This window comes from Diabrotica undecimpunctata, chromosome 8, assembly GCF_040954645.1.
Source record: "Diabrotica undecimpunctata isolate CICGRU chromosome 8, icDiaUnde3, whole genome shotgun sequence".
Classification (NCBI taxonomy): Eukaryota; Metazoa; Arthropoda; class Insecta; order Coleoptera; family Chrysomelidae; genus Diabrotica; species Diabrotica undecimpunctata.
Genome location: NC_092810.1, coordinates 56054802 through 56081574, shown reverse-complemented (window position 1 = coordinate 56081574; position 26773 = coordinate 56054802). Strand labels below are relative to the sequence as shown.

General features: G+C 32.9%; 1 protein-coding gene across 1 annotated transcript in view; it reads right to left on the bottom strand.

The window, feature by feature from the left end:
- LOC140447582 (uncharacterized) overlaps positions 1 to 26773 on the bottom strand; it is a 369617-nt gene that overhangs the window by 132818 nt on the left and 210026 nt on the right. Inside the window, exon 3 of the mRNA XM_072540314.1 lies at positions 10624 to 10836. Within this exon, the coding sequence (XP_072396415.1) occupies positions 10624 to 10836 (213 nt within the window). The remainder of the gene's footprint in view (positions 1 to 10623; positions 10837 to 26773) is intronic.

Sequence of the window (26773 nt, the reverse complement as noted above, 5' to 3'; positions counted from 1 at the left end):
AAAACCTAGAAAGTACAGAAGTACTGACCAATTGTATACTGTTTTAATTACTATTTATGCAAATATGTTTATATTAAGAGTCACAAATTACACGTGCTCCAGCTAATCCATTGTATTCAAAGTACAATAAGATATTCTCATACAGATAGAGAGGTATTATATTTATCCTAACCAGAAAAAAATAAGCACTTTTTCGGCACAACTTATTTCGTAATAGGCCAGTCCTTATATAAAACGTATTGAGTTAACTACAAGTCAAAAGAAAACAAACGCCAAGAGAAAACATGATTTAATTTGTTAATACAAATTAACAATAATTATTGTGATATTTGCAATGTGTCTGTGCAAAGAGGTCACTGGACATCTCTTAACATCCCTATGTCTGAAGACAATTATAATAAAGAAATCACTTATTAAATAAACGACAGTCAATAATGGTTTGTCAATTTTTAAACGAATATTTTTCATAACATTGGATTGGGAGAAGTGGTAGCATCAATTGACTTACTCGTTTTTAGGACACCTAAAAAGTAAAATCTATAGAACTCCACCCTCACCGTCAAATAATCTGAAAGAATGTCAAGAACAAAACCTTTATCACTGCATGGATGCCAAAGGTCATCAGTTTCAATATTTGGTCAAATAAGAAATAAGTAACTAGCTAAAAATAATAATTTTAAAATGCATTTTTTTAAATAAATCAAATAAAATATTGAACCGAATTTTAAATTCCGAAAAATTTAAGGACACGTATTTAGGGAATTGCAAGGGCTTTAAACTGATATATATTTGACCCCCATTGCTGTTACAAATTGTTGGGGTGATTCTTACCCTGACTTAGGGATCAAAGTAATATAATCGAAAATACTGGAAAAATATGTTCTCCTTTAATCAAAAATTGACGTGTCGCTGAATGCCTACATCGTACCTATAGCTCTACAAATAAATAAACCTAAAAAACCATTGCTAACGACAAATAGTTTCCTTTAAATAATAATTTTCTGAATTAGGTGAACAAAAATATTCCCCGACCAAAAATAATGTACCCAATTTCGTACTTATCGCCTGGCCTATTATACATCTCTAGGTTAACGTAACATTTAATGAAGGTCTTTATCGAAGAAATTCTGGCCGTGACCTTCTTAACCTTAACCCAAAAACTTGACTGTCGATCTTGTATACTCATGCAGTGTAGGAGAATTCCGACAAGAATTTAAGGCATGTATCAGCAAGTTTTCTGGAATGTTAAGACCATCAATTGATTGTATTTTATATTGTTGCCAAACTGGTAAGAAAGTGACACAGGTACTGCTTTTATAGGTATTTTACATATTTTTACAAACGTTCTACAATCATGTCTATATAAGAAATAAATAATTGGTAGCCGAATTAAAGTGATTATTATATTGTGTATTTTTTTAACAATAATTCCATTATGTTTATCTTATCAAAATTTGTTTAATTTGACGATAAGGACACGAGGTCTGAACGAAGAAGGAACGACAAATAAGCAGCGATATGTGGAATCAAGTTAACCAAAACTTTCAGGAAAATATTATTTACCAGGAAAAAACATAACGGTTAATGAGCAACTGGTTCCGTATCGAGGTAAGTGTCCTTTCAAGCATTAAATGCCTTTAAATCTTGATAACTATGGCATGGAAATATGGTGCGCCTGTGACTCGAAAATATATTACCCTTTAGGTGGATTACCATATACAGGAAAAAACGGAAATACAGTAGCCAAAGGTAAAGGTAGTCTTGCATCTCAAGTTGTAAAGCAACTCGTTGAGCCTTATTATAATTCCAAGAGGAATGTGACTTACGATAACTATTTCACTGATCTTGTTCCTACACATGAATTACTGGCAAATTCACTAACTCTTGTGGACACAGTGAAAAAAAAATAAGAGATTTGTTCCTAGGTAATTTCTACCAAACAAAAACCGTTTGGTGAAATCTTCAATTTTGGGATTCACTCCAAAAGTATCTCTTGTTTCTTACGTTCCAAAAAAACAAAGAAGTGTCCTCGTCCTGTTTACCATGCATCACAATGCTTACTGTGCAGATGATGTTGACAAAAAACCAGATATGATACTCTATTATAATAGTACAAAATGTGGTATCGATACGCTAGACCAAATGGTTCATAAATATATGTGCAAAAGACGAACTAACCATTGGCATTTTGCATTTTTTATGAATATTTTTTATGAATAGCATATTACGTGGCTGGGGTAGCCTCATTTATTACTTGGACAAAATTACATCCAAAATGGAACGAAAACAAAAATGAAGAAAATCAAGGGGTCTACAACGGGAAACATACCAGTGTATTAAAATTTGCTTACAGGAAGTTGAACCACACAATAAAAAGCAAAAACTAGAAAAACCTTCAGTTTTATTAAGGAAAAGGTGTAACATGTGCTCAACAAAAAAGGACAGGAAACAAAAACAAATTTGTGAAATATGCAGTAGAAATGTGTGTAACGATCACTGTATAATTCAAAAAATTTGTAAGTATTGCAATAAAGAAAAATAAATGATTAATTTATGGTTTTTTTATTTTTATTGGTTTTTTTAACTAATACTTAATAACAGTTAAATTTATCATGGAAATAAGCTAATCTTGTGGCTTCGTCCCAACTAAAATATTAAATTGATATGACAAAGTATTAATTTGTAAAAGTAAAATAATAATATTTTTCTGACTTATGCGTTTTATTCATTTTGTAACGATTTTTTTGTCGGTACTTTATACATGAGCTGCTAATTACAATAATCTTTTCTTAGAAGGGTTTTCACATAATATTGAAAGGCAACAACACCGTAATCTTTTTCCAGGATATGCGTAAACATCAACCCCTCTTTTCAAATAAAATGGCCTGGTAGATTTACAAAAGTTTTTATTTATTTATTAATTAAGTCTTTATTTGGCTCCAAATGTTTATTACTTGTGAATAAATATTTTTTCTACAACAGTTTTCTTGTATTAAAAATATTAAAAAAGAATATTAAAAATATATGGGTAAATATGAATAGTACATTCAAGAACAGTGGTGGGCCCAACGGACCCGAGTAGCCCGGTTACGTATGTAAAATGTGTTGATAAGGGTTAACTGCACACTAAGATATCATTTTTTCAAAGAACTATGTTTTATTAATTCTTTCTTATTGTTTGATTAAACTGGATTTAACTATTTCGTTTTTTATTTTTGGCCTAAAAAAATATTACAAGGACCATTTTTCCCACTTCTTCTATATTAAAACAATACATTATACTGATATTAAGCAAGAGATGGGAGAATAAACCAAAAAAGTATAAAAATCGTAAGTGTACAATTCATAATAAGCGGGCATAATAATTGAATATTAAAATATACAGCACATAATAAACCAGAAATGACATGATTCAAACCAAACATATTATTCGTACAACGAAAATAAAACTACGCTGAGTAATGAGAAAAACGTTAAAAGATAGACAAAAAGAACTAGCATTAGATAAAAAGAGAAGAAGTCACAAGATAAAACAATATTCATGAAATTACAGATATATTGGACATCCGTAGAAGAGAAGAAAGCGTAGGACCGTGACAAAACTTAAGAAAAAAAAATAACTTATTCTATATGAAAATAGAACAAAAATAAGTAAATGGTTTTAAAATATCTCATAAAATATATGCTTTGCTTTTCTCTTCTGCTTTTTTTATTGTGAATATAGACTATAATATAATATAGTGATTAATACAAAATATAAACTATAAAGTTTTTACAAAGTTGATTATAATTTAGAATTTTTCTTGAAGTATCAGTTATATTTGATTATACAATTTCGTTTTCTTTAAAAACCTAATGATTTTGTCACAATCCGCACTGTCCAAAGCGCACTTTATATCACTTAGTAGTCCAGTAGCTTGTCTTCCCATTTGATATAATGGACAGTCTATAACAATGTGGCCTACAGTTATATTGGTGTCACAGGCGTAGCATATTCTAGGAGGTTCCTTCCTTAGTATGTAGGTTTTCGTGCGTCAGTCTGGTATGTCCTATTCCGATACAATAGATCTGGGTTTGCTTGCCGCAATTTATTATTTGGAGTTGCCATCTTCATAACCATAAATTTTTTTTGTACTCATTGATGCATTTTTTCATATCTGAGTGAGGAATTTGGTTAGTTCTATCATCGGATCTCTCCATTTTATAAGATTCTTTGGTCATTTGATCAGCTATCTCATTTCCTGGTATCCCCACATGAGATGGTATCCACACAATATATAATTGTTTTATGATTATTTTGTAGAGTCACAAGGTATTTTTAATCTGTTCTAAAATCGAGTGATTCGGATTATATTTTCTGAATTCCGTGGATTGCACTTAAGGAATCTGTGAATATTAATGTCATGTCTTCAGGTCGATTAAGAGTTTGTTGTACTACCTTGGATATCGCAAAAAGTTCAGCAGAATATATTGAGTAGTCCTTAGATAGTGGAAACTTGAGCACATAATCCTCTGTGACAATGACTGTTTCCAATTCGAGTGTTTTAATACATCAGTATAAACTAGTTAACAGGATGAATATTTATTTTTAATATTGTAGAAGTATTGGAGAAAAAGAGATGAAGGGGTATTATCCTTAGTATAAGTTGACTATAATTTGTATAGTCCAAGGGGGAGCATAATCAATATTGGTATGCATAATACCCAGAAATGTGAAGTTGCTAATTCTTTTACTAAATGATGGTCGAAGATTAGGATTTTGATTATAATTAAAATGGTAATGTGTGGAGAAAGCATAGGGGGAGGCCGGGTTAAAAAAATATCTGATGCGATATAAACATTGCATACAAATAGCTGAGTTGGACATTGAACTTTAATTGCTACGGCTTCTAAAGCAGAGTGTAAAGGAATCTCTTTTGATTCTAGATTACAATTAACATATATTGATACCCCACCGCTTGATTTGTTGTCGTAGTTTCTGATTTTGTGGTATGAATCAAAATGTTTTAAGTTGTATTTTTTGTTGTTTTTAAAGTTTGTTTCTTGTGGAGGTATAATTTGTGGGTTTATTTCTTTTATTAAGAGTTAAAGCATTTCGATGTGTGTAAATAATCCTTGTATATTCCTCTTAATAATATCCATTTATTATTATTTTTTTTAATTGGTGCTTTCTTGAGACACATCTGTATCTTCGGAGTTGTCATATTTTTCAATTTGTTCTATATTTAACTGACGACGTATTTTCTTCTTTATTCGTGTAATTCTAGATTTAATGCGTCTGTCTACGAGTTTGGGATAGATTTCTGTTAGTATTGTTAATAGTCCTGATATGTTTTTCGTGTATTATAGTGCGATATTTAACGGTTTGCGGGAACCATGTGCATCTGTCAGAAAGCTGACTATCTCTATAGAGTTTAATTCAAACCGAGTTGAAGTTTTATCAATAAATTCCTTTGCGGGTTGGATAAGTGATTCTGTAGAAACTATTTTTCTAGTTTTTGTATCAGATTTAGTGGCTTTTAACTTTTTTGTTGATATTGCTTTTGGTTTTATAAAATATATTTCTGTGTTTTCTGCCGTTGGTGTAGCAAGTGGTGTCGATATTTCAGAATGAGAACGTTTCTGTATGGTAATATCTGTATGTAGTTTTTGAAAGTCCATAGTCCATTACGTCACAAGTGTTTTCCGTTTGATTCTAAACAGAGTGATTTTTGCTTTTAGCTATCGCATTGGAGGAAGGAATAGATTCTTGATCGGTTTGGGATGTAAGTATGGATGTATTTGACTGAATCGCCAAATTGGTACATGTTGAGGCTATGTGACCAGATTGATGGCAGAGATAGCAGATTAGATCATCAGAAAAAAGATTAGGTAAGATGTATTATCGAAGTCAACGAGAATTGATTCAAGAATGACAAGATTGTCGACAGCTGTATAGTACACCCATCTACGGAAGATTAGGACTTGACTTTATTAAGGGTCTTGGATTCCTGCTCTTAAGAAAGACATCGGTGCAAGTAGATGAAAGCCCTTCTCAGCAAGATATTTCTCGATGATGTGATGAGGAATAGTCGGACAGACATTCGAGAACAGTAACCTAGTAGCAGGAGTGACTAATATTCTCGCTCTAATGACATTATCTCCTAGTTTTATTCCTCCGTGATCTGTTAAAAAGGTGTCAACAACTTCTTTGCTGCAGAGATCCTACTGCTGTAACGTAGGATTCTGGTTTTAGTGTGTCTACTGCTGGGATAATAATGACTTGTTTCTTGGAAGAAAATGTAGCTGCTTTCTGTTGAGTAATTGTAGAGTAAGATGGTGTTTGTTGATCGGGTAACATTGCAGGACCCTGAAGTACCGGCCATCGGATAAAATTGTTAAGTACTTTTTATTTTAATTTTCTTGTTACGTTTCATTATATTGTAATTGGGTCAGTACGACTCTGTGTTAGTTATAAAGTCTTTAAGTTATCAAAGATAAGCCAAAAAACAAGTTATTGTTAAATACTTTTTAATTTACAAAACTGTATGACTGGATTGAAATTCGTAATTATGTGAGATTTTGATGAAACCGTATATATTTTGATAAAAGTACTTATGGATAATAAAATCACAACTAATAACTAAACTACTGATTGTGTGTCTTATAATTAATTTAAAGATTTACTATTTTCTCTCTTTTTATCTATATATTTATTATTGTTATATGTTACTTAATCTACGATGGATTATGTGATCGTGTGTTTTATCGATGAATGTCTTTTATTATTCGTGAATCGTATTCAGAGATGAAACATGATTTTTTATGGAAAATAAATACACACGTCATCTTTGCAAATTAAATATTTGAATTAATCTGCGTGAATCATATTGCCCGTCTGTTTATGTTGTCCCTCGAATACGTTACGGTGACCAAATGTTTTCTGCTCCTGAAAAAACTGCCTAAAAATTTAGCGAAATGTTGAGATAGACTGTCACATGGGTGATGTGAAAAAAGGCACGGGTACCCGGAAAGCGATTATTTAGTTCTGAATTTGGTCGTGAAAGCCCCCGATTTTATTTTATGCCTTTATGATTTGACCTATCTATGTTTACATATTCTGTAACATTTTACGATGTTTAGATAATGTTTTTCTAATAAAACTAAAATTTTTTATCCCTATTATTACAAAGTTGCAGGCTTGCGTTAGTTGCGTTGTCTTATGCATACCAATCTTATCGTATATAAACTTTACCTCAATACATTTGAAATAAGGCACAGTATTTAAAAATATAAAAAGGTTTTGTTTTCCATATGGTTGAGTTCGATTTGGAATCTTTTATTAGTAGGTTAGTTAAGGTTAGTAATTTCTCTTACTAATGTTTCTATCAGACCAAAGTTATGGTCACAAAAAAAGAATGGGAAGCTCCTTTCTGGAGACTTGGAAGAATAAATCTGGAGAATCTTTCTGTTATTACTAATACACACAACCAAACTTATATGGAATCACTATGTGTTTCTAACCAATATTTCTACAACACAGATCGTTACGTCAAAAACTTATGCTAGGTACCTATCAGGAATTAGGTACGCTTATGAATTGGCCATGACAAAGTTGCCAAAAAGTAACAACGGCTCACCACGATCGTCTTATTGTCCAAATACCTAAAAGAGACCCAACAATGTCTCACCCGAAGCTCCAAAGGCAACTTTTAAAACCTACCAGTCGAAGTGTTTAAGTTGAAATTTTAAGAGAAAGACTTCTTGCTTAAGGACTATACAGCAATAGACAGTTATGGGTTCCCGAGTTATCCAGGCAGCACAAGATTGATCGCCTAAATTGGTGTCTTTAACAACTAGAATATTGAAAATTGGCAAAATGTGCTATTTTCAGACAAAACCAGGATTTTGTGTAAAATCAGATGACCAACGAATTCATGTACTTAGAGGGCGAGGAAGACAAGCAAGAATGAAAACTAAGATCTGTTCACAGATATAAAGTAGAAAGTATTATGTTCTGAAGAGGAATTACAATCCTTTAATTTATATCCAACTAACTTTAACAGCTCGTAGGTATGTTGATTTGGTTCTAACTGATTTGGTTGTAGTTAGGTTCTGGAGAGATGTAATGGAAGAAAATTGAATTTTTATGCATAATAATGTACCTTCATATATCAGCAGAGTGACCAAAGGCTTCCTTGAAGCAGAATACCACTATTTTGAAGTGACCTGCTTGCTCACCCGACCTTAACCCTGTAGAGCATTTGTGTGATATGCTTAAAAGAAGAATAAGAGCTCACCAAGATCCACAAGCTGTTCTTGAAGCATGGAACAACTTGCTACATCAAAATGTTGACAATTTGTTTAGAAGCATGCCCACGCTAATTGAAGCTTATATAAGAGCTAGGGGTGCTAACACTGACTACTAAAAAAACATAAATAAATAAAAATAATTTAAACATTATTCGTTTTAAATTTAAATTTACTGTTTTAATTAATTTTATGCATTGGTAATTAAATTAGTTTAAAATAAATATTGTTAAATATTGTTTGACTTTGTATGCTAGTTTTTTTTTAAATTTGCTTGAAAGAATAAGAAATAATAGATGATTCCGTTTAAGTTTGGTTGTGTTTATTAACAGTAGCTTAATTATTATAAGTGAAGTTTTACTTTGATTCACATAGTTGCCAATAAACTTAAGGATCTTAAGGAGCGGTAGGAATTTTTTGCGTATTTTAAATTTTTTATTTAATAGTATAACTCTTTAAGCATATCCAGTTTAAAGTTCAGAGTGATCGGAGTAAAATCGATAGTGTTATAGGTATTTAGAAGTGAGTGAGTTGAGTGAGTGAGGTAAGTGAGTTAGGTAAGTGAATGAGGTGAGTTAGTGAGACGCAATAAGTGAGTGAGTGAGGTGAGTGATTGAGGTAAGTAAGTGAGTGAGCTGAGTGAGAAAGGTGAGAGATTGATTGGAGTGATTAAGGTGACTGAGTGTCTGGTCTGAAGTGAGTGAGTAAGGTGAGTGAGTGAGTGGAAATTAGAGCAAATTGGAATAAGTACCGTGTCAAGTTCTCATGATTATGAACTTGCGGCAGATAACAATCGAATTACTAGAGTGGATGAAATGGCTGCAGATGCAACAAAAAAAAGCAAAGTTCGTCAAAAGTAGCAGCAAAAAGATGCTCTAGATATTTTAGCAGGAAGCATATCGCTATATAGGCCTTGAATAGACGGTACTGTGTTAGTTATACCAACACAGTAAAAAATTAAGCTTTTCTATAACGTGTTTTTCTCGGAATAATATTTTTAAGACGATGTTCCCGGTATCTCAAAAAGCACTTGATCGATCCTTCTCAAATTTTGCACAATTTTTTTATAGATAAATTACTAGGTCGCAACGTCGACATATTGTCCATTTTATTGTTATAATTAATTTTACATCAAACTAGTTAAATTTTAACAAAAATTTTTTAAAAATTCAAAAAATTCGTCATTTTTTGCTTCTTCTTCTTCTTTGGGTGCCGTTTCCATATTCAGACGTTGGCCGTCATCATGTTTACAATTTCCTGAAACCTTTCTCTGTCGGCTGCTGCGCGAAATAATTCTTCTACTGTGGAATCACACCATTGTCTAATATTACGCAGCCATGAAAGTTTCTTTCGACCAATCCATCTCTTTTCTTCCACTTTTCCTTGTATTATAAGGCGCATTTCCTTGTATTTTTGCTTCTAAAATTTGAAAAAAAAAACAATAAAATGAACAATTTTTTGACGTTGCGACCTGGGAAAACTCATAAACTAACTAAATCTTCTTGATTTTTTGTCAACATGATCCAGTTATAAGAAACAGTGAACACCGCAAAGTAACTTTTTTTCATCTTGGAAAATTAGCTGCAATTTTCTTAATTTTTAATATTTTTATACCAAAATTTCAGATAATACTACTGAAATGTTATACTTTAGTGTACTAAATTTATAAATAAATTTATTAGAAAGATAAAATAAAAATCTTAACAATAGGTTTAAAATATTACCTACCCGGCTCCCCTCCCTTAACGAAATCATCAATCTTACTATTAATGAAATGTGTCAGAAATGAGAGGGTTTCAGCTTCTTTATTTTTTTGACATTCTTGCCATATAAATATACTATATATAAAGTTATTGAACTATTTTTCCAGAATATACACACTGACTGTAACACTAGAGCTGTCTTATAGAATATGTACGCTATGAGCAAGATGGATAACGAAAGTTCTCTTTAGGTTTAAGGTCAAGTTCTGTTGATAATCAAAAATTATTGCAAAACCGTATTCTTTAGTTTTTGTAGTTGATTATTTATATTTTATATAGGAACTCCTATTTGAGTTTTTACTCTATTGCAGATAGTCTGCAATACGTGTCTTGAAAATATTAAATTAAGAATATAATTTCCATAAAAGTATAAACCATTGCTTATCGTGTGGAATGTACCCAATTCCAAATTTATCAATTCCAATGTAAAATTACATGTTTAATATAAGTTAGTTGAAAATGGAAATCAAGTCTATCTAGCATATTCACAATTGTAAGTGGTTATGATCTAAAGTTATTTTTAAAATATATGTGATGAGCTAAAAATTAGTTTTGATTAAAGGAATCTTACCACAACATGGTTTTCCAAAATCTAGTCGAACCAATTGTACCATGTACGGTTCCAACAAATTAACGTACCACCAAGGTGACCGCTCAGGTTTCGTTAGGGTACAACTTTCGCTGCTGAAAAATGCACTCGTACTTCCGTCTATGGCTTTCTGTGGTATTCCTCCAGATTCTGTGCTGACTTGCATTGGAGCTTTACCAGCTGCCACGTTCAAAACTAAAAATAAAGTAAAATATATTATTTAAAACTATCAAAATGTTTGTTTTTGTTAAATATAACTAGCATTGTTTTTAACATAAAGCTTATAGGCCTCACAGATATGGGATCAAATTATGCGATCCTATTATTTTTTTTAAATAGGTATAGCCATTATGCCAGTTAAGGACACCTCTTCTGCTAAATATGGCTTCATCACTAAACAAAATTTTAGAGAAGTGCATCGTATCGTCAAAATACTGTTTTATGATACACTGAAAAAAACGCCTACTTCAAATAAAAAAATGCAATATACACTTTTTATTTTTATTGGGGATAAGCCACAATTTAAGTTTATAATAAGTTTATTTTTTACGTTTCGATTTCCACTTCGGAAATCGTTGTTTATTAATGTTTCGTATTTTGAGAAGTCAGAATAGATAGACAACTTACAGAACCTATAGACATAGCTCATTGAGCTACACACTCTTCAATTTAATCATGGATAAAATGAACAAAAGTTTTAAAAAAGAAAGAGGATACGGAATATGAAGCAAAGAAGTAAAAATACTCGGTTAAGCAGACGACGCAATACTGATAGTCCAAGATGAAGATAGTGTGCAAAGACTAGTTTTTAATGTCAACTTAAGACCAAAAGAATTTAATATAACAATTTCAAATCCCCAAATTTTCCCAAAAAAGACAAAATTCATGGTTACAACAGCAAATTTACTAAGATGTAAATTGGAGCTGGAACGTCAGATAATAGAACAAGTGATGGAGTTTAAATATCTAGGCATCACATTATCTAGCTACGGAAAGATCGAAACTGAAGTGGAAGATCAAGTGAATAGAGCAAACAGAGCCGCAGGCTACCTAATTGAAACAATATGGAGAAATAAAAATATCGGGAAAGTAACGAAAGGCAGAATTTACAAAACAGTCATCAGACTAATAATGACATACGCGGCAGAAGCAAGACCTGACACAGAGAGCACAAAAAGGATGTTAGAAATAGCAGAGATGAAAACACTTAGAAAAATTGATGGTAAGACACTATGGGACAGAGCTAAAAGTACAGATATACGACGTAGATGCAAGGTGGAGAACATCAAGAACTGGGTGAGAAATAGAAGAGTAGAATGGAACGATCATATAAGCCAAATGACAAGTAATAGAGTAGTAAAGATGGCAAGAGACGATTATCGAATAGGAAGACGATCAGTAGGAAGACCACGAGAACGATGGAACGACAACTTACTGAAGGTACATTGAAAAACAGACAGAGGCATGTCTATATAAAAAGAAGAAGAATAAGAAGAAGAATTTCAATTCAGAAAACTAAAACAATAGTAATTAGCAGAGAACCAATCAGATGTAAAATTAGAATCGATATCATCAGTATTAAATAGGTAACGGAAATAAAATACCTTTGAATTACACTGTAAAAATATGGACATTTGGACGAAGAATAGAGAGATCAAGTAAAAAAAACAATTAAACTGTCACGATGTCTTAGTAACACGATATGGCGAAATTGACATATTAACACTGAGATGAAGTCAAGAATTTATAAGACAGTGTAAGACTAATGACATATTTATCAGGAACAAGCTCCAACAGCCACAACACATTTAATTACGTGTAATCTAATTAATTATAGCTTGGACCAAATTATATCGAGCATCTATTGTTTTTTAAAATTTTTATCATACTAAATTATCTATCAAATAATTCTTATCCATTAGACAGATCGGTGAAGGTCTTTCTTATATTGGATCTTAGACCAATAGAATCTTCAAAAATTACCCAGAAAATCTTTTTAATATAAAAAAAAACACTACACAAATTTTTAGCATAATCGATAAAATAATTTTTGCCAAATAAATTTTGAATTCTAAATTGTTAAATTTTGAAAAAGTTATTAATTTTTAAAATTATGTAAAGCAAACAAAAAAAGTTTTAAATACTTGAAATTTTTTTGGCATATAACAGGGCATTAAAGCTTTTAAACATTTTTTTTTTATTTTACGATTTTTTTTTGTAATCATCAATTTACAAAATTTATTTAATGGGGAATAATAATAATAATAATAATAATAATAATAAGTCGATAAGTCGATGATAATCTCGTGACCTTTTTGAAGCATATAATGGCAGAGTGGAAGACTAAAATTCACCTTCAAATACCGGGTGAAATTAATATCGAAACTGAAGATATCCCTATTAACCGGGAGCTTTTCCAGGGGGACTCGTTGAGTCCACTTTGGTTTTGCCTAGCAATGAACCCACTATCTCAGCTGCTGAACTCTACTGACTCAGGTTTTAGCATCAAAAATAACAACACTGTTGTAGCGAAGCTTAATCATCTGTTGTATATGGATGATTTAAAATTAATGGCTTCCACTCGAAACCACCTAGATGAGATGCTAAAAACTGTAGAAAATTTCTCCAATAATATCAGTATGAATTTTGGACTAGACAAGTGCCGTATACTAAACCTAGTCAGAGGAAAGGTTCAGCCCGGAGGTTTCGATATGCAAGATGGCCAAAACATCGAGGCAATGGGTGAAAATGATATGTACAAATATCTCGGAGTAAAACAAGCGCGGAAAATTGACCATAAACAAATGAAAACTGAACTAACTTCGGAGTTCGTGCGAAGAGTAAGACAACTAAATCGGTCATATCTTAACAGTAAAAATTTGTTTAAGGCATTAAATACGTACGCCTGTTCCGCGCTGAGCTACTCATTTGGTATTATAAAGTGGTCAAAAACGGATATAGAGGGTCTTCAGCGGAAAGTAAGAACACTTCTCACAAAGGCGCAAAAACATCATCCACGTAGTGCAGTAGAGAGAACAACATTACCGCGGTATCAAGGGGGAAGAGGACTTATGGATATAGGTGAGCAATTGGATAAACAAATTGCTAATTTAAGAACTTATTTTCAGGTACAGGCTGAGACATCTACTTTACATCGAGCAATTTGCGCAGTAGATGATACGACGCCGCTTAAACTGAGGGAACAAGAAATGCGCATAAACCACCTGACTAAGCAAGACAAAATGCGCGCCTGGATGAGTAAACCTCTGCATGGGCGACATCTTAATGAGATCAGCCAAGAATATGTCTACAATACAGCGTCGAACTATTGGTTGACATCAGGAAAGATGTTTTCCGAGACTGAGGGTTTCCTACTTGCCATTAAGGATCAGGTTATTACAACTAAAAATTACCTGAAATATATTGTAAAAGATCCTCAAGTTCAAAATGACAAATGCCGATATGGATGCCAAGCCCAAGAAACCATCCAACATCTTACCGGTGGCTGCCAGGCATTTGTCGGTACTGAATATAAAGAACGCCATAACTCAATAGGAAAGATTATCCACCAAGAACTAGCTGACAAACTGGGACTTCTCCAAACCGACCATCTTCCTTATTATCAATATGTCCCTGACAGAATGCTTGACAATGACAACTACAAGCTATATTGGGGTCGCACTGTGCTTACAGACCAACCAGTGGGGCATAATAGACCGGATCTCATACTAGTTAATAAACTTACTAGGAAAACAACACTTATTGATGTGGCAATACCCAACACCAATAATTTACGTTTTAAATACAACGAAAAGATCGCCAAGTACAGAGATCTAGAAATACAAATCAGGAGACAATGGAGAATGAAAAGTACCCAGACAGTACCTATTATTCTGTCTACTACTGGTGTTATTCCCAAGAACCTGCTGGCCATGAACATCTCTATATGGCCATACAGAAAGCTGTACTCCTCGCGACGTCCAGATGTGTACGAAAATTTTTGGGAGATGCTCCAACATACCAAGTCACCTAGGGCTTGATAACACGGAAAGAGTCCCACCAGAGCTCAATCCTTTTGATACCGTAGGTATCTGGGATAAGTGAGTTTTCCCCTTAGAGGGAGTGTGAGCCGTATGGCTAAATCTGGAATATATAATAGCTTCAAAACAGTATTTATTTATTAATTTTTTGTACATTAGAAAGTAATAAAACCGCCGTTAGTTAATATCCTTGTTATATTTTTTAATAAAATTGAAAGAGTTTACATGTTGTATACCGGACTCCCCTCGTCGAGTAAATGGCTTTCGCTTTAACACTAAAAATATGTCTTTTACAATCCCATTTTTTGAAACGTTACTTATTCTCCCAAAATGACAAAATTTAAGAAATATACGTGCTATTTGTCTGCGAACTATATATAACAGAATGTTATATATTTATTTATATACATATTCTATTATATGTATAGTACGAAGCCATATAACAATCGAAAACTAGTTATCAACAACGAAAAAATAAATATAATAAACAGAAACGAGTGTCTTTCTGACATAAATCAACCATCAAAATAATAATTATTATCAATCATGATTCCTACAAAATTGAATAAAATTAAAATATTGTAATTACTGATAAAATAATTATAACCATATTTTAGCATTTCCTGAAGAAGCAAATAAATTTTTCGAAAGCTAGATAAAAAAACAAAGAGTTTTACTTATCCTGCCTTATTAATGACTGCAATCTTAATATTTTTGACCATTTATTTTATCCCCATTAAAGAAAGCAACTCTTCTGTTAAAATTATCGTTAAATAACTTTTGATGTAACTCGATATGGTACAAATTCATCTTTTTTTATACATTACTCTTCGGACGGACCTGTCGCTAATATTCTGGTGGCGCGATATTTTACCTGTACTAAAATGTAGATTATGGGCAACTTCCAATTTTGTTTTTTCATGTTGTTCATAAACTACTGAACCGTTACGAGTAAAATGATGTACAAACATCAGAATTTTTTGTATAGTGTATGCAGGACGTTAAAATGAAAATGATGTTCGTATACAATTGACCATAAACTTTGAAATACTCTATATAATGTAATGAAATACTTCACTGCAAGTGAACTGGTTTAATCTACATTTAAAATAATATAATATAAAAAAGTATGTTTGGTTTACCCTAGTGACATTTTTAACTAATAGATACGAAAATAATTGTATAATGAATAATGAAAACTTCTACAATTTTTTATATATTTTTTTATTTCTTCTTCTTCGGCTTTTTTTTATTATAAATTCGCCGTTTCTGTCCGTCACAGCACGTTATTTTCCCAGTCACCTTCTCTGAGGTCACTATCAATCATAGCATTTCCTATGTTTGTTTTCCATCTTGTAGCAGGACTTCTTAGTCTAATATTCTTTTTTACCTATGCTCTGGCAATTTTTATACATGCCTGTATCACTAGGGGTCTCTGTTTTCCAACTTTTTTGTAATTGAGCATTCTACTTCTAATTTGTTCCATATTTCCTCTGTTCGTATTCTATGCGCTCTGGTGGTTTGTAGATATCTTCTCGAAAAGTCCAGTTCAACTGTCCTTATTTATTTCGTATTAATGTTGTCATTGGCCATACTGCTCCATGTAGGGTAATATTCATGGCTATGCTCTTGTTTTTGTTTTTTGGTTACAGTGTTATTCCATATTACTCCATGGAGTGCTTACGTGGCTTGTTTTCCCCGAGCTATTTTTATTTCTATATCTTTCATACAAGTACCATCTCGGCTTATAATCATCATCAGTGGCATTACAGCTCGTTATGACCCAAACCTTCTTTAGAACAATCTTCCATTCGCCCCTGTCTCTGGAAAATCTTCTTCATGCTTTAACTCTGATGGATTTTAGATCATCCTTTATGTTTTTTGTTGCCTAAGTTTTGGTCTTCCTCTGGCTGGTCTTTCCACTGGTCCTCTTCGGTCGAAAATTTTTCTGATCGTTGCATCTTCATCTCGCCTAATTACATATCTCATCCATTAAAGGCGTGCTAATTTAATACATTTTACAACGTCAAGTTCACCAAAACTTCTGTATAACTCAAAGTTGTAGCTCCTACGCCACAAACCCTGTTTTGGACTTCTCCATATATTTTCCTTAGAATTTTTCTTTCGAAACGTTTAAGCAATTCTTGGTCGTTCTGTGTAAGTGATCACATTTCTGACCCGTACGTTAACATTGGCCTTATTAGTGTTTAATATATGGGTATTTTTGTGGGTAGTTTTGGCGCCATCTGTTTCCTCAAGCCATAATAGCAATTATTGGCAAGCACTATTCTTCTAATTTCTTCGCTGACATTGTTGTCTTTGGTCAGCAGCGAGCCCAGGTAGACGAAGGTGTCCACACCTTCCAGTTCTAGATCATCAATTAATAGTCTAGGTATCTGGTTGCCTAATCTAGTGCAATACATATACTTGGTTTTCTGTGCGTTTATTTTTAATCCCATTCTTAGTGCAGACGCTCTTTGTGATCGAAATAGCGACCTAGCAATAATGTCTATGTCATCTGCATATCCGACCACTGGTACAGATTTATTAAATATAGTGCCATTCGTATTAATATGGCACTCTCGAATTACTTTTTTTAGTGCAAGGTTAAATAAGAGACACGACAGTCCATCTCCCTGTCTCAGTCCATTTTTACAATGGAAGGGTCTTGAAAAGTCGTTTTGGATTTTGACTACACTCTTTACGCCTGTGAGTGTAAGTTCCGTTAGTTGAACAAGATGAAGCGGCATTTGAAATTCCACCATAGCCTGTAGAAGTTTTTGTCTGTTGACTGAGTCGTATGCGGCTTTGAAATCCACGAATATGTGTTGGGTGTCGACTTCGAACTCAAGCGTTTTCTCAAGAATCTGCCTGACTGTAAATATTTGATCGGTTGTTGATTTATTGAGTCGGAAACCGCACTGGTAGTTCCCAAGTTTTTGTTTAGCATAGGGGATCAATCTTCTGTACAATACGTTGGACAATACTTTATATGCCACGTTAATTAGGGTGATGCCTCTATAATTATCTCACATAATTATATCTTTCTTTTTGTGAAGAGGGTGCATTACACCTAATTTCCAGTTCGCGGGCGTTTCCTTCCGTTGCCAGATTTCGGTTACTAATTTCTCGGCTTATCATTGACTCTAAAGTATTTAGAGTCTGTTCATGTAAGACTTTTATTTACAACTCTTAATAGTCTCTTCTTCTAAACTCAAGTTAAAATCTACAACCTCGGATCCAATACATAAGTATTCGGTGTACACATATTTATCTTGAGTCCCCATAGCCCATATTCTTCCTTTAATTTTCTTATCATATTCACAAGGAAACTAAATTTCTGTAATTGGCTGTATACCATGATTCACAATAAATTTTTATTTAAAAAATTTCCTTTATAGAAGGAATATTAATGAAAAACCCTATCGGGCTACATCACAGAACGTTTTCGGAATAACTATTCCATGAAGCCATTAAATATGTTGGTAAAAACCCTTTCAATGTAGTTTGATTTACTTTAAATTGCATCTTTGATATTTAAAAACTATTATGTTTAAGTTACAAAAGGAATTTATCACATAGCAACGTAGGACTCTACTGGGGTTGCTAGTCCTTAGACGAAGTTATTGTGAGGACTTGTTGATAGCAACTACCGATGATCCTACTGCATTCTGCCGAGGAATTTACGACGCAATTAGTCTCATTGTTCATTTTCTAATGCTTCACTTAAATAAAAATTATCGCATTCACAAGGTATTTTATAAATACAATTCTTTGTTCTTTCTTGTTCATTGTTAGGTTTAGTTTTAAATAAAATAGATCTCAATGTGTTTGTTGTTTTGAATGTGAGAAATATTGAATTTATTTCCCATCGTTTTAAGTTTTTTTGGTAATCCTTTTATGTATGGTACTGTTATTTTGCTCGTATTATTCCTTGTGACTGTAGGATTCCGCTCTAAGTTCTTCTGTTCCATTCTGTTCTGGTCTATTCTTAAAAACTTCTTATTTATAAATAACAAGAGGTAATCTTTTTTAATAAAACAGATGTTAACAAATGATTCTCCACTAAGAACAAATTTTTGTTACAACACGTAATTTTGAATCTTATAAGGATTTAATGATTCACTTTTTAATATTAATGTTGTGACTTGATTTCTAATTTAGATATCTGTTGGTTTTCTATATATCTCAGTCTCATATCCAGTATCCTTATTTAAGATTAAAAGATCCAGGAAAGGTAATGTGTTATTATATTCCTTTTCCATTATAAATGTTATTGTTTTACCTTTATTGTTTTTTCACTTTTTTATTTAATTTTCATTTTACATCTTTCCCTCTTATTTCCATATACTTGGTTTTTTCTTGATTTAAAGTCAGGTCATATTTTCTAGCTTCTTCTTTAAATGTTCTGAATATTTTTCGAAGTTCTATTCTTAAAACGTGTCAGAATATCAAGTCATCTGCAGAACCTATGCACTGTTTGCACTGTTTTCTTTTAATCATAATCGAACCGCTTGTCTGGATCTTAGCTCCTTAAATTTTTTTTAGTACTAGGTTAAATAAGTCTTTTGATATAAGAATGTTCTCAAGTTAAAGTTAATTTTATGTTATCTAGTAATATATATATATATATATATATATATATATATATATATATATATATATATATATATATATATATATATATATATATATATATATTCAGGGATTCTACAGTATTCACTGCCTTCCCTCGCTCAACCGTTTCCATCTCTCTCTGTTGTTCCATTCTCCATCGTTTAGGCCTCTCTTACTCATGGCATCGTCTACTTCGTTTCTCCAGGATTTTCGGGGTCGTCCTCTTTTCCTCCTTCCTATGGGGCTCCATACGGTTATTCTCTTTATCTATCTGCTGTCACTAGTTCTTCTTACATGTCCATACTACTTTAGTCTTTTTTGTTCTATGTATGTTAAGTATGTCTGTTTCTATTGATGTTCTTTGATTTATTTCGTCATTACTTCTCCTATCCATTCTTGTTACTATGCAGCATCTTCGCAGGCATTCCATCTTTGTTGCTACTATCTTACTGCTGTTTTTCTTGTTTAGGATCCAATTTTCAGCCCCATATGTCATAACACTTAGCACTAATGTTTTATAAATCTGTGTTTTTGTCTTTATATTCAGGTGTCTATCCAACCATACTGAGTTAAGCTGTCGGATTGCTGTTCTTGTTTGTCCTAATCTTCGTGTAATTTCTTCCTCTGTTGTTGCCTTTTTCGTGATTGTAATCCCCAAGTATTTGAATTTATCCTTTCCTTTGATTGTGACGTTGTCATCAATCTGTAGATCTTCTATGTCTTCTTCACTTGTAGATACGTATTCTGTTTTCGCGAGGTTAATATCTAGGCCAGTCTTGGTATATTCTTCTTGTAGTTTCTTTATCATGTAGCTGAGGTCATCTTGGTCTTGTGCAATCACTACTTGATCGTCTGCAAAGCCTAACGTATATAGGTATTCGTTCCGTACCGGTACTCCCATGCCTTCGCATTTTCTTTTCCATGTAGTGAAGGCTTTCTCTAAGTATATTTTAAATGAGCTTTTGTAGCTTCTACGAGTTCCGTCTGTATTTCTAATTTGTACATTGCCTCCCATAGTTCTGACCTTGGTACAGAGTCATACGCATTTCTCAGGTCCACAAATGCCAAATGTATATCTCTATTTTTCTGAGGAAATACCACAGATCTGAGGCTTGAAAACGCAGTCATAAAAGGCTGCAACCAGTATAAATATCTAGGAAGCATCATATCAGCAGATGGCAGAGTTAAGATAGATGTACAAAACCGAATAACCCAAGGGAAAAAATGCATCCGAATACTGAATCCATTACTGTGGTCTAATAAAATAAAGATGCATACCAAACTTCGCGTATACAGAGCAATTGTAGAACAAATTACCACATATGGTGCCGAATGTTGGACGATGACAAAGAATGAACGAGATAAAGTAGACGTTGTGGAAATGGATTATCTTAGGTCATGTCGAGTATCGAGAATGAAAAGAATCAGGAATGAGGAAATACGAAACCGTACAGGAATTAGAGATACTCTTTCAGATAGAATACAAGGAAGGCAATTACAATGGTATGGTCACGTGATGAGAATGGAGGAGGAGCGGTGGCCAAAGAAAGCCTTAATGTATGTTCCGCCAGAAAGAAGGAAAAGGGGAAGACCACCAAAGTCCTGGAGAAGAGAAATTACAAAAACAATGCAATCTAGAGGCTTAGAAGAGGGAGATTGGAGAGATAGGAAAAGATGGAGGCTGAAATGCGGGAAGCGGCAATCGCCGTAGGACCCCAGTTATATGATGATGATGATATCTCTATTTTTTGCTTTTTTCTTTTCCAACAGTTGTTCCAGTGTGTATATGTGGTCTATGCATGATCTTCCTGCCGTGAAGCCTGCCTGATCCTCCCCGATTTTACCTTTTATCGCTTGCTCTATCTTTTCTCGCAGTATCTTTCCATATAGTTTTCCTATTGATGATATTACGCTTATTCCTCTGTAGTTTTCGCATCTTTTTCTATCTCCTTTCTTAAATATAGATGTCATATATGCCTCTGTCCATTCCTTTGGGAGCTGTTCTCCATTTATGGCTTTCTGAAATATCCATTGTATCATCCGGTATAGTTTATTAGAAAAATTATCTAATAAACTATTTGACAATAAAGTCGTTCCAGGAATGCAACTCAAAAATTTTGGCAATATCATTTTAAAGTCGTCTACTTTAAAATGTATATATAATATAATATCTAAATTGTCAATATGAATGAGTCAGATAAAATTAAGTTATTAGAAGAATTTTTCACAAAGTAAAAAAAAAATGTTTAATTTATTAATGTTTGCATTTTGAGAACGATTTCCGAAGTGGATATGGAAACGTCAAGAATAAACTTATTTTAAACTTATATCGTGGCTTATATCCAACGAAAATAGTAATTCCTAGATTCTATTTAACTAGTAAACATTAGAAAATAAATATTTTATTTGTTCAAGAACAGTTTTGATACAGTTATCTCTTTCTTCGAATATCGTCCATGAGCAAATCGTATCTAAATGTAAGCTCGGGCATCATCAGGCACCGAGATTGTGAGAATACAACTGTTTTTACGTAGAGGTGGAAAGTCGCAAACAAAATATTTTAATGATGTAATTAGATACAAGTGAAAATCTGAATTAATTTAAGTCGAGTCAATTAATTATTTTTTTTTGCTTCTTTGGGTGTGCTGGGTGAAAACTGAAAATTAATTTTGCACTTTTATTTTTAAATCAATGTCTGTTTTTTAAAATTTCCATAAATTCCTATATCAGTTTCAAATTCTTTCTAGCAAAGTAATCTTTTCTTGATTGTCCCTTTCCTGTTTCAGTCATTAACTATAGCATTTTTGGTTATTTTTTTCGTTTACACAAGGTATACAAAATGTATATTGTGTAGATGTTAATACAATGTAAACTCGCTAGTACGATAACAATTTCTTTAGTATTATATGTATTTAAGAGTACTACAGGCTCTAGAGGCCCTTGTCTTTGATAGTCTTGAGTAGTTTCTTCCACTTTTTCCAGCCCTTTACTTGTTCCATTTAGGCCCTTGTTCTCATATTTTCTATGTCAGTCTGAACGGCATCAAACCACGTCCTTCGTGGTTTCCCTCTTCTTTTCTTCCCTTGTTCTCATGCATGCAGAACTCTTAGGACATTTCTTTTTTTTTTTTGGCGATCGTAAAACATGTCACAACCATCTATCTTTCTGTATTTTGTTTTTTAAGTTATTTTTTGTCTCTTATACATCTCCGTTAGCTCCTGGTTCGTTCTTCTCTCCCATTCCACATTAGCCTCCGTTATACCACCAAAAACTTCTCTTAAGATTTTCCTCTCTGAAATTGTTACTTTTTTTTCTTTTTGTTTTGTTGTCAAAGATTTACCAGCATACAACACCGGTGGCCTTGCTCTTGTTTCATATCTATCTTTGCTCCTCTATTTCGTAACTGTTACCCTAAAGTACTCAAATTATGTTACCGTGAAATGGGGTGAGATTGATCAATTTTAACTTTATTTGATTTATATTTCAAACGTTTTTGTGACTGTTCTATATTTAAACACTTCACGTGTTATATTAATATCTAAAGAATAGTAATTTAACACTAGTTTTGTTTTAATTATTAAGAAAATCCACTTATCTCATAAAAAAAGGGTGATCAATCTTAGACCCGTACTGGGGTGAGATTGATCATGATGATTTTATAGCACGAAACAGTAGTGCTTTTAAATAGAATATGATTAATCTTAACCCTGACTAATTCGGTCAAATAGTTTTTCGAATTTTCACAAAGGGGTGAGAATTATCACACTACTTTTATTGCACTATTCTTTATTTATACAAAAAAAACATATTTTAACAACTAAAAATGTAATTCAGAACAATTACTAAAAAAAGAAAATTCGATTTAACATTCTTTTATATTAATTTCTCCGCGAAAATGATATTTTTGTATCCTATCAGAAATCGTCTCAAGTGTCGGATCTAGTAGTAAGGCAACTATTTCTTGAAGGAAACAGTAGATATGTCACTTTCAATTATTTTGAAAATCTTCCTCGATCCTGCTGATTTAAGGCCTTGAACTTCAATTTATTCTCTATCTGAAACTTCGTTTATCTAACAGACATAGCGAAATTCCGTCTTTTTTCGAGAACCAGACAAAAAAATCACTAACAGGAATTGCCCCATCCTGATGTTTTCTAATGAAGGACAGAAGCATGCAAACTTCTCTTTATCTTTGTTAATATCAACATCACTGTTGCTCTCATCTAATTCCAGGTTTTCATTTAAATCATCGTCACTGCACTCCTCTGATGGTTTAGGTGCTGTAACACTTTGACCAGGTTCAGCTGCTAACAGTTTTCTTTTACGTCTAGGTTTTTTAGAGCCGGAATTGTACCTCAAGTCTTTCAAAAAGTTAGTGAGAGAGCATCTAAGCTCGACTTGATCAATAGCGTCTTGTGGTAGCTTTTCCAAAACTCGATTGGGGTTGAATGGTGCAATGCCACATGCTTCAAAACCAGAAAGTAAATTGCTTTTTACAGCACTTTTCTCTCCGTCTGGAGTTTTAGGTGGTACTTTATTCATGATTTCAAGTGTTTGCTTTAACAGCTTAGGAAATTAATTTTTCGGAATACCAGAGGTTTTGGAATTTTGAATTTTCCATGATGTTAAAGTTTTTCTTCAGCTTTCTTTTAAGGGCCTGAAGAATGCGACATCCAATGGCTGGCAAATAATAGTAGAGTTGGTTGGTGAGCATGCAAATATTATATTATTTTCTTCATATTTTCTCAGAACATTTGGATTAAAATGAGATGTCAGGTTGTTCCTATTAACACCTTTCTTCCATCCAGTCGCCTAGCATGTGGTAAGAAGCAAGTGACAAACCAATCATTAAATGTTGACATATCAATCTAACCATGGGAGGTTCGATTATATCGTGTCCCCAGTGAGCAACAGGGCTGTTCGCAGCATGCCCTTGGGACCATTTTTTGTCCAAGTATCTCATAAATTTTTCGCCTTGTATATGACGTAAGATGGCAGAAGTATACCTGAAGCGGACCCACAAATCATTATCGATGTAGCAGATTTTGAATGGTTGCATATTTTTTCGGAATATTTAGTACCTCTTCGTTAAATACACAATTTTTTTCCGGGGTCATCTGAGACGTTGGACTTATCGTAATTAAAAATATATTTTCAACTGGAACATTTTCAATCGTTTGTTGTAAATTGTCAAAGTATTTTTTCATCAGGTTCGGAGATACTTCTGCTCGGCTTTTTTTAATATTAGTTGCTAATCTTTTACCAGCAATACCTCCATGTCTCTTCAACAAGCTATTTACCCAGTCAATTCCAGGAATATTCTCCTTAAATCTAGATACACTTCTACCAGTTTTGTCCAAAAAACTTTTGACGAATATTCTCAAATCCATTGCACTTAGAAGATATCCCCAATCTGCACATGTTAAAATGCTATTTATAATAGCTACTTCTTCTTCATATGTGAATACAGATTGTCCACCTGATTTCTTAATCTTCCTTTCATGGTTCTTGTTATGTTCCGTAGGACAATTTGTATTTTTTGCGGCTTTTCTTAGCGATAATCCATTTTCCAATACATCGTGCAACGTCTGATTAACTTGTTCTTTATTAAAATTGCCATACGTTCTACTGCCTAATTGTCTTTCGTACGTTCTCCCTATTTTTATTGATATTCTTAAATCTGTAACAAAAATTATAAATTAATTTCTGGAACGTACGTAATGTGGGGTTATATTGATCACTTGTTCAATGTCACCACATTCAATATTATCCGCCATCTTAAAAAAGCTGGCGTTAGTTAAATGCTAGATACTTAAAATTATTATTACAGAACCATACAAAATAATTTTATAACACTAGAAATAGCGAACTTACCTCTGTTCTTTCTTTACCATCAAAAGTACACAAACTATAAAAATAGGCCAAAAATTATGGTTAATTTCAAAGCCACATAACTTCTTTCCAATGCCAATTGCAAACTAACAACGACGTGAACTAATCATAGTCAAGATCCAAGAAATGAATAGTGCCACGACGAAAAACAATTTGACATTGTTGCCGGTTGTATCTACATATATGTGATACAACGACAAATGATCAATGCCACCCCGTGAGATCAATCTCATCCCATTTTACGGTACCTTCCTACATTTATACTCCCTCATTCGTTCTTAGAGTAATCGATGTATTTTCTTCTACATTTTTCCTTCTCATTTCTATATACTTGGTTTTTTTTATTCATAGTCAGGCGATAACTTCTATCTTCTTCTTGTGATTTTTGTTAAAATCATTTTTGTTTGCTTAAGAAATTAGCCAAGAGATACACATCTAGAGATACAAAGATAACTTACAAACAAAAATGATACGTACGCACGTGTACGTATCATTTTACGTGCACTAAAGAACTATAGACATATTAGTTTGTTATCCAAAATTTATATGTTGTTTATAAAGATAATAACTAATACGTTGACACCAAAACTAGACTTCCATCAACGTTGTAAGTAAGCATGATTTAGAGCTCGAGATGGAACAAATGACCATTTGCAAAGAGGCAAATCATCAAGTCTTGAAAATGAAAATAGGTTCCGTTCTTGTTCGCTGTTGAGCCACAGGTGGGGTAAAAACACGCCAATGTCACTTTGGCAGATTGTTCTGTATCGGTATTATGCAAGCTATGGTCGGAACTAATATCACCAAGATCCTGATCAGAATCGTCAGGTTGTCCTGTGTCGATCTTTAGTTCTTCATAATATTGCATCAGTTTTTATTCCATTTTCTTATCCATTTTCAAATGATATATAATTCCAGAAAGGAAATATATACGGAGTATATATTTCCTTTCATGTAGCAAAAATATGTGGCTAAACTTAGCTATGTCATTTAAATTAGAACACAGGACAAAACAAATTTTCAAACGTAATTGGTTGCGTCGTTAGAATTTTTCTAACAACTCTGTGCACGTTATCTGTGGCGTATTAGATTTAAACTCACAGCTAGATGAGCTAGACACCACTTCACCACTCGTTTTGCCAAATTCAAATTACATGCCGGTCTGTGGACTGTCCTGCGCTTACGTGGTACCCCCTCTAGGCACTTATAGTGGGAGAAGAATTTAATACCAACATATCAACATATCAATATCAAATTAGATTTTTTCTAACAGTGCGACCGATACCGGATTAATAATGTATAATGTCTTGCAGTCTATAAAGTGGATTTATGAATTTTCGGTTAATACAAAGTCTTATTAACCATATTATCTACACATCTGCATTTGGATCAATGACAGTATAATAGTACTTCACCTTTGGCCATGTTCAAACTCAAACAAAATTTTAAAGTTTATAAAAATAATTGTGTTAAACCTAAATGTTTTTATGATTCCTTAACATATTGTCTTCCGGGTCCTTAAGTGTATTACTAATTTTTTAGTTGTTTTTTAGTTATACTTTACAAGTTTAAGTAGTGTTTAG